The sequence below is a fragment of the Sardina pilchardus genome, chromosome 4 (assembly GCF_963854185.1).
Source record: "Sardina pilchardus chromosome 4, fSarPil1.1, whole genome shotgun sequence".
In the NCBI taxonomy this organism is placed as follows: domain Eukaryota; kingdom Metazoa; phylum Chordata; class Actinopteri; order Clupeiformes; family Clupeidae; genus Sardina; species Sardina pilchardus.
Genome location: NC_084997.1, coordinates 27,372,911 through 27,382,910, shown reverse-complemented (window position 1 = coordinate 27,382,910; position 10,000 = coordinate 27,372,911). Strand labels below are relative to the sequence as shown.

The following is a 10,000-nucleotide window of genomic DNA, read 5'->3' as shown; positions in this document are numbered from 1 at the left end:
AGAAAGGAGGGAGAGAGAGAGAGAGAGAGAGAGAGGCCCTGAGTTCAGTTGAACCTGCAGGGCATGTGGATGGAGTCAAGAGGCCAGTTTCTAGAGACTGGTGGGAAAGAGAAGCTGTGACTGAGTGACTAACATTTGGTTTCTTTCCCCCTCTGTGTGTGTGTGTGTGTGTGTGTGTGTGTGTGTGTGTGTGTGTGCGTGTGTGTGTGTGTGTGTGTGTGTGTGCGTGTGCGTGTGCGTGTGCGTGTGCGTGTGCGTGTGCGTGTGCGTGTGCGTGTGCGTGTGCGTGTGCGTGTGCGTGTGCGCGTGCGCGTGCGTGTGTGTGTGCGTGTGCGTGTGCGCGTGCGCGTGTGTGTGTGTGTGCGTGTGTGTGTGTGCGTGCGTGCGTTCCCAGTGTCCCGTTTCCCCAGCCCTCGCCTGACCCCGCGGCTGAGCCGCAAGCGGGCGCTGTCCATCTCGCCCATCTCGGACGCCAGCATCGACCTGCAGACCATGATCCGCACCTCGCCCAACTCCCTGGTGGCGTACATCAACAACTCCCGCTCCAGCTCGGCCGCCAGCAGCTCCTACGGGCACCTCTCCGTCGGGGGCATCAGGTACGAACGATGCCCACCACACACACACCGGCCTCACGGAGCTCCGCCAATCTACCCCATCTGCCCTACAAAGCACAAAAGGCAGTAACTGCATTCACCGGGTTTCCCAAACACGTTAAGAAGCTCTTAAGTGCTAAGAACTTCTTAGGAGCGTTGTAAGAATGTTCTAAGAACGCTCCTAAGAAGTTCTTAGCACTTAAGAGCTTCTTAACGATTCTGGGAAATCCGGCCATTTTTGGTCAAATTTTTTTTTTCATCATTATATATTACTATGTTATTATTTTCATGACATTCAAGTTGTTATGAAGGTTGATATTTACCAAAAAATAAGTTAATGTAAAGTAACAAAACCTCCACATAATCCACCTACAGTACAACTACTTAGGCTGGACAGCAGGATAACTTTAAGGTCATTTGTTTTCAGTTTGCACTCTGCGCAGTCACTGCCTTTTTGCTTTGTACTGTAGGGCAGCCATGCTCTCCTGCCTCTCACTGTGTCATCCCACTGTCTTCACTCTATGCTGTTCTGCAGTGGCAATCAAGTTGATTTTAGATTGTTTGTGTGTGTAATAGTACAGTGAGCATGTTATGCTCTTGAGAGAAAGCAAACATGCCCCAGGGTTCTTTCTAGAACCTTCTGCGGTTCTGTTTTGGAGACCAGAGAAAGGATTTAGAATCCTAAGAAGCTCAGGTCTTAGAGGCTCCCTAAAGACATCACTTCCTGTAAGCCAAGGGCAGTTTATATTTGCGTAGGCTTGGGTGAGCTCGGGTCACTTAAAAAAAAAAGAATATGTTATTGCCATACTGTAACAGGCCAATTAGTGTGTCTCTTTCTCATTGGAGTTCTCAGTCACAGAAACACCTGCTCTGGATCTATCCAGACGCATATGTCATACGATTTAATGTTTCACTCAGAGCTCTGGCTACAGCAGTGAGATGCTCGCTAATGGCTTGTTGATATTGACTAAGCAATCGCTGCTTAGATATACGGCCAAACAGTCCACTCCATCCTGCTCACTGTCTCGCGCGCTATTCAAAGACCTTTAACCGCAGCGTTTCACCGCCGCCGTATTGATTGGCTATCGACAAACACATTTGCTGGAAAGCCGATCTCACGCAAACGTCTGAGTACTTCAGCAAACACCCCCGTAACAGCTCAATTAATCATTCTGCTTTGGATGATTTTATTTTCCTCGTGTGTTTTTTCCCCCGGTCTTTTCATTCCTTTATTGTTTCCCCTTGTCCTATTTTTGGTTTCCTTCAACTGGTTCCTAATCACATATTCCTTGTGTTGTTTGTCTCTCTTCCATATTTTTCCATTCCTTTGTATTTTGTTGTCTTAAGCAGCCTTCACACCAAGAATAATAACTAAAAGACAACGATAACCATAAAGATAACGATAAAGGCTGCGTTTCCCAGATTAGCTAAGAAGCTCTTACTGTAAGTGCTAAGAACTTCTTAGGAGCGTTCTTAGAACGTTCTTAGAACGCTCCTAGACTCCTAGAAGAAGTTCCTAGCACTTAAGAGCTTCTTAACAAATCTTGGAAATGCGGCCAAAAGCATAATGGACACTGACCAACGATAAGGACAATCTCTCCTTGTGTTAATGAATGTGATGGCTATAACCATAACCATAACCATAACCATAACCATAACCATAACCATAACCATAACCATAACCATAAAAGTGTTCACACTGACTATTTCCTCATTCATGTTATTGAATGCGATGGCTACGAAGTGACGCGTTCTGACTCTCCCTCTCTCTCGTCCAGCCCCTCGTTCACGTTCCCGCACCCCATCACCCCGGTGGCGTACCAGCAGCTGCTGTCGCATCAGAGGGGCCTGAGCGCGTTCGGCCACACGCCGCCGCTGCTGCACCCCTCCGCCTCCATCGCCGCCCGGCAGGCGCCCATGGGGGTCAGCGCCGCCCCGCACCACGCCACCAACACCTCCTCTTCCTCCTCCTCCTCCTCCTCCTCCGGCCCGGGGGAGTCCGTCCAGGTGAGAGCGCCGCGACCTGTCAGGTAGCACGGGGATCACGGACAGGTGGTGGTGGTCAGTTGGACTTGTGGTCAGTCACAAGGGCAGAGTTCAATCAGGGTAGCTAAGGGGGCTATCATTGTTTCTTAGGAGTTGTATGGGGGCCTTTTGCCATTTGTGTGGAAACACACACTCTCACACACACACACACGCTCACACACACACTGGGGTTGATATACAGGGTTGATCAGGCTGAACGTGTGTGTGTGTTTTTACTGAGTGTCCTTGTGAATGTGTGTGTGTGTGTGTGTGTGTGTGTCTGAATGTGTGTGTGTGTGTGTGTGTGTGTGTGTGTGTGTGTTTTCACTGGGTTGATCAGGCTGAACGTGTGTGTGTGTGTGTTTTCACTAGGTTGATCAGGCTGAAAGTGTGTGTGTGTTTTCACTGGGTGTCCTTAAGTATCTGCACAGAACCGGATGGAGCTCTGCAGCCTCCCCTGTGTCCACCAGCCCTGGAATATAAACAGCTACGCACAGCATAAACATCTCTGACCCAGCGAGGAATAAGACTGACCCACACACACACACACACACACACACACACACACACACACACACACACACACACTCACACACACACACACACACACACACACACACACACACACAGAGAGACATAGACATAGATACATCCACACATTTATACACACAGAGATAGAAACACACTAACGCATACACACACTCACACAAACACACACACACACACACACACACACACACACACAACCACACTAACAGAGACATAGATACATACACACATTTATACACACACACACACACACACACACACATGCACACACACACACACACACACACACACACACACACAACCACACTAACAGAGACATAGATACATACACACATTTATACACACACACACACACACACACACACATGCACACACACACACACACACACACACACACACACACACACACACACACTCCTCCATACACACACACACACACACACACACACATGCACACACATAACCACACACACACACACACACACACACACACACTTCTTTTTCTATTTTAGTCCTGTTTGTGTAACACAAACACATATCCAGTGCTGGGGTGATAAGAAACACATTGCTCCCCCTCCGGTCTCCAGCAAACCATGTCAGAAGTTACTGAGTTATTGAAAACACGGCCCACCACATGGCTACAGCGGTTGGGTGGGATCTGTTGAGCACTTGCACACACACACACACACACACACACATATAGAACACATTCACACACTCTGTATGCATGGGCCACCACACAGCTCTGTAGTGGTCGGGGGTGAGATCACACACACACACACACACACACACACACACACACACACACACACACACACACACACACACACACACACACACACACACACACACACACACACACACACACACACACACACACACACACACACATACACACACACACACACGCTCACACAATCTATGTGGTGAGACACCACACTCAAAAGCATCTCCCCCTCTCTCTCTCTATGTGTGTGTGTGTGATCAAAGTGGCCTCACAGCGTGAGCTCGTGGGGCTAATAATTTCTCCCTTTTCATATTTCCATCTGACGGATGCGCGCCACACAGTCTAAACTGTTTAGTCTCCGAGGCAGGACGCCCCCTCAAACACGGGTTTGGGGAGGGGATGGGGGGGAGGGGGGGAGGGGGGGGCTTTGGGGTGCCTCGTGGCGCTGACATCATCACCTCACTGTCCCTGCCAAACCGATGATTTGGTGCGACTGACGACAGACTCTCTCTCTCTTTTGTCTTCTTTTTACTCCTCTCTCCATCCCTCACTCCCTCTCCCCCTCTTTCTCTCTCTCCCTCTTCATCCCCAGTTCACTTTTGATCAAGATCTTCTTTTTCTTGGATTCAGTTCTGTGCCGTTCTTTCCCCTCGCACCTCTTCTGTTATGTTCTGTTAATTTTATTTATCTTTCTCGTCGTTCTGTCTTATTCTGTGACAAGCCTGTGTGGTAATGTGTTTCTCAGAGCAAAGTTAATCAATCTCTCTCTCTCTCTCTCTCTCTCTCTCTCTCTCTCTCTCTCTCTCTCTCTCTCTCTCTCTCAATTCAATTCAATTCAAAAGCTTTATTGGCATGAATGTAAATACAATATTGCCAAAGCATCAATCAAGTTTAATAACTCTCTCTCTTTCTCTGCCTCTCTCTCTCTCTCTCTCTTTCTTTTTATCTCTCTCTCCCAGAATGCTGCTGGTGAGTCTGCCGTCAGTAGCACGGTCAATCCCATGGTAACCAAGAGGACCAAGGTCAAATCGGAAATGGACGGACCTCGGCCCATCTCCCCCTGCTCTCAGGTGAGCCTCAGCCAATCATCACACACTGTCCCATAACAGACAGCAGGAACAGCCAATTGCCACTTGTCCTGAGGTGACCAGTGGCCAATCACAAGGATCAAATGAGACAATTGTTTTGGGTATAGCTTTTGTATGGATGTCGGTTGTAGATGCCTGTTGAAGACCTCCAAATGTACCTCCATATTCTCACAAAGTTAGTGGGAAGAAATAACAAAAATACACTTATATTTATAAACCTGCTCAATGTGAAAGTTTTCCAAAGGAGAACACTTTCACAGGTCACGAAAAGCGTACTGACCTTCAACTGGCCGAAACGAACCCACTATTTCAACTCCCCACACAGTCCTTTTTCCCTGAGACGATTTCAGCTTATTACATCAGCTTAAGCCCTTTTGATCAGCGCCATGTTAAAAAAGCCGCTTTGTATGCGCCCTTAAGAGCAGGTTACTTTCAATTAATGCAAGGCCACTCACAGTGGAGGTGAGAAGAGAAGATAACCTGATGGGGCGAAGCGTGTGTGTGTGTGTGTGTGAATGTATTGGCACACACCATGGCTTAAAGACCAAAAAAAAAAATATATATGTATGCGCGAGGTGCTAAGGGATTAGAAAGGCTCTGTATGCATGCAGAGTGGGTTCTTTGGGAGCCTTTTATGTGTTAGTATGTAAATAGATAGAACCATGAGTGCAGAACGCGGAGCTCCTCTGGCTAAGTGATGTAGTGTTGGGTGAGATCGTGGGCAGGGACCGAAGTTGGCCGGGGAATATTTTTGGAGACCACCACAAAAAAAAGATGAGAGAGAGATAGCCTACATCTTTCTTTTTGTCGAAGACCCAGTTTAACTGTTTTCTAGGCATGAAAGTTTCTGCGTCTGCAATCTAGAGCGTGGCCTTTCTTTTTTTCTTTCTCGTTTTTGCGGCCGAGAGAGGTGACACGAGTGGGGATTGGACATGACAGGTATTGACCCAGAGAGAGAGAAAGAAAGAGAGAGAGAGAGAGAGAGAGAGAGAGAGATAGAGAGAGAGAGAGCGCAGGACAGCGGAGTTAAAACAAAAAGCACATGAAAGACAAAAAAACCTCACGCGTTCCCCCTCTGGAGACCTTCGGCAGCGGCTGCCACTCTGATCAACGAGCGCGGGGAAATACGCAATCCCCTGGTCACTCGCTCGCTCGCTTGCCTCGCTACGAACACACCAAAAGGAGAGAGAGAGAGAGAGAGAGAGAGAGAGAAATGAAAGAAAGCGAGTCTTTGAAGGCAGCTTGTGTGACAGGACAGCTCACCATCCATCCACTCGCTCTGGCGTGCCCGCTACAGTGAGGAGAGACAGCGGGTAACAAATCACCCCGGGAGTGGTGTGGCCTTAAGGGGCCGCCTCAGCCTCCGTACTGACCTGTCATACACATGTCAAACTCTCTCTCCCTCTTTCTCTCTCTCTCCCTCTTTCTCTCTCTTTCTTCTTTCTCCCTCTCCCTCTTTCTCTCTCCCTCTTTCTCTCTCTCTTTCTCTCTTTTTCTCTCTTTTTCTCCCTCTTTCTCTCCCACTTTCTCTTTCTCTCTCTCTTCTTTGCTCCCCCCGTCCCACCCTCTTCTTGTCCTTTGATGAATGGCCGATGGCTTTCTCGTGAGGTGACAGGTCCAGCGTGCTGTTGCAGTGGGAGGGTGTCTCTGTGTGTGTGTGTGTGTGTGTGTGTGTGTGTGTGTGTGTGTGTGTGTGTGTGAATGGATGAGGTTGCCATAACGGAACAAAACAGAACAGAGCAGAAACAGACGGCACCCTGTCATCGTTAAAAACCAAAAAAAAAGCCACCGTCGTCAGCACCGTGGAGATGCCCTCACCACGGCAACAGGCCTGATCCGCGGCCAAGGTCTCTCGCCTCTGCGGAGAGCACAGATCGCTATCGTAGCAGTGGTGTCATTGCACACCAAAGCCTGTCCTAGTAAAAAGAAAGAAGCTCAGCTCACTCATCCACTTATTTTGGTTTAGTCTTGAGCGTTGATTTACGATCCAGATTTGAGTGTTTTCTTACCATGAAAACTAGATGTGTTCTGGGAGTTGGAGTTGTTATTAGACGAGGCAGTGAGTCCCCCCAGTGTTACAGATCCCTACAGATGCCTGTTAAGTGTAATAAAGAAATCTCTAAAAATAAAAGTGCTTAAGTTAAGCGTTACATTTCCAGATTCATGGAGCAGTGTGGCCTCAGGAAACTATATTAGAGCAACCAGCATTTGGAGAGAGAGATACAGAAAGACAGTGAGAGAGAGAGAGAGAGAGAGAGAGATGACTCTGTATGTAGATAGATAGATAGATAGATAGATAGATAGATAGATAGATAGTTAGATAGATATGTACAGTAGATAGATAGATATGTACAGTAGATAGATGGATAGATGGATAGATAGTTCTGTGGTTCTGCTTGAATGTGACTGTGTTGTGGTTCTCTAACGGTGGTCATGTCATGTGTTCTAATGACGCTAATGTCTGTGGTTCCTCCGGTTCCTCAGGACCACATTGACCTGCGCGAGGAGCTGGACAAGGACGAGTGTAAGCAGGAGCCCGAGGCCGTGTACGAGACCAACTGCCACTGGGACGGCTGCAGCAAGGAGTACGACACGCAGGACCAGCTCGTGCACGTGAGTCCAGCAGAGAGACAGACCGACACAACACACACTCAAGAGCTGGAACTCAGCCCTAGTCCTCTACACACTCCTCAGCGCGGACACACACACTCCCCAGCGCGGGCCCACACACACTCCCCAGCACGGGCACACACACACACTCCCCAGTGCGGGCACACACTCCCCAGCGCGGGCCCACACACACTCCCCAGCACGGGCACACACACACACTCCCCAGTGCGGGCACACACACACTCCCCAGTGCGGGCACACACACCCCAGCATGGCACACACTCCCCAGCGCCGGCACACACACACTCCCCAGCACGGGCACACACACTCCTCAGCGCGGACATTGGCCACACGTGAGGACACCAACCCCCAGCGTGGCACATCAGCCTCATCAAACAGCAGGAATGTGCTCCCAACTGAAGGGCCTCTTTATCACCAAACAACAACAAAATAAAACCTCAATGAGTGTGTGTGTGTGTGTGTGTGTGTGTGTGTGTGTGTGTGTGTGTGTGTGTGTGTGTGTGTGTGTGTGTGTGTGTGTCTGTGTGTGTCACCCAACCCCACCTGCCCACACTCAATACAGCCCAGAGGGCCAGGCCTAAGGCTGGATTTAGACACATAGACACACGCTTTCTATCTATCTTTCTCTCTCTCTCTCTCTCTCTCTCTCTCTCTCTCTCTCTCTCTCTCTCTCTCTCTCTCTCTCTCTCTCTCTCTCTCTCTCTCTCTCTCTCTCTCTCTCACACACACACACACACACACACACACACACACACACACACACACACACACACACACACACGTGTTGCTCCTCAGCTGCTGTGGTGTGGGGCTCATTAGAGCACTGGTGTGTAGAGGCCGCTGGTGTGCAGGCCTGGACAGCGCTGTAACTGATCTCTTCCTGCACCTCACACACACACACACACACCACCCCTAATGAGACCACTGCTGCTAAGAGCAGGAGGGGGGGAGGGGGGAGGAGGATCCTTACTGACACCCCCCCCACACACACACACACACTCACACACACACCAGACATGTGCACACACACACTCCAGTAACGCCCCTCTCTCCCCAACTGTTCAAGGGGTGACCTCTGACCCCCGGAGGCCTGGCAGTAAATCCATCGTCATGCCGAGAGCTCTGGAGTTGCACACCTTCCCTACACACACACACACACACACACACACCATAACATCTCACTTACGCACTACTGAGTACTGACTGCCCTGACCCCCTCCATCAGTCATTAACAATCGGACTTCCACGCCATGACAGACAGACAGACAGACAGGCCGGCAGATAGACAGGCAGGCAAGCGGGCAGACAGACAGACAGACAGACAGACAGACAGGCAGGCAGGCAGGCAAGCAGATAGACAGACAGACAGACAGACAGACAGACAGACAGACAGACAGACAGACAGACAGACAGACAGACAGGCAGGCAGATAGACAGGCAGACAGACAGACAGACAGACAGACAGACAGACAGACAGACAGACAGGCAGGCAGACAGACAGGCAGGCAGGCAGATAGACAGGCAGACAGGCAGACAGGCAAGTAGACAGACAGACAGGCAGGGTACATTTGTCGGTTGTGAGACTGAGCTAAGACCTCCAGGCCTCTCAGACAGGCTCCCAGCGCTATCTCTCTGCCCAAGGAGAGATAAGAATGATGAGGGGCCATCAAGTCCAGTCATGGGTCATCGGAAGACCTCCTACTCTTCACACACGCTTACGCACACACTCACACACACACACACACACACACACACACACACACACACACACACACACATACATACACACAAGTGCACACACACACTCACACACACACAGAATCACACAAACACACAAACACACACACGCACAGAATCACAGACGCTGAGCCCCTCTAAGTCCCTGTCCAATCCTCAAGCTCAGAACAAGTCTGAACCAGTTTGAGGTGGAGCAGAGTATCGCCCCCCCCCCCCCCCCCCCCCCAACACACACACACACACACACACACACACACACACACACACACACACACACACACCTTCCCAATCCTCACACACACACTCTCTCCCCCTCTCTCTCTCTGTCTCATACACACACACACACACACACACACACACACACACTGTCCAAATCCTCCGTTCGCTCCTCCGTCCCAAAATCCCCGTGCACTGTCGAGGTGCTTAAACGGGATTGCAGGGAGCCGATGGGATCTGCTCTACAGATGGGCCTGATGAAGCAACACACATTCCTTAGGACCCCGCCACCGGACACACACACACACACACACACACACACACACACACGGACCAGAATGGAGAATGCAGCCCTCCGCAGAACTCTTGACACGAGATATTAAGTCATTAAGCTATTTATTTTTATTGAAAAAAAAAATATTTTAAAAAGACGT

At 49.7% G+C, this 10,000-nt stretch overlaps 1 protein-coding gene across 1 annotated transcript in view; it reads left to right on the top strand.

The window, feature by feature from the left end:
• LOC134078716 (zinc finger protein GLI4-like) overlaps nucleotides 1-10,000 on the top strand; it is a 41,228-nt gene that overhangs the window by 20,827 nt on the left and 10,401 nt on the right. The window contains exons 3-6 of the mRNA XM_062534838.1: nucleotides 395-596; nucleotides 2,372-2,600; nucleotides 4,854-4,964; nucleotides 7,467-7,595. Coding sequence (XP_062390822.1) covers nucleotides 395-596; nucleotides 2,372-2,600; nucleotides 4,854-4,964; nucleotides 7,467-7,595 — 671 coding nt within the window. The remainder of the gene's footprint in view (nucleotides 1-394; nucleotides 597-2,371; nucleotides 2,601-4,853; nucleotides 4,965-7,466; nucleotides 7,596-10,000) is intronic.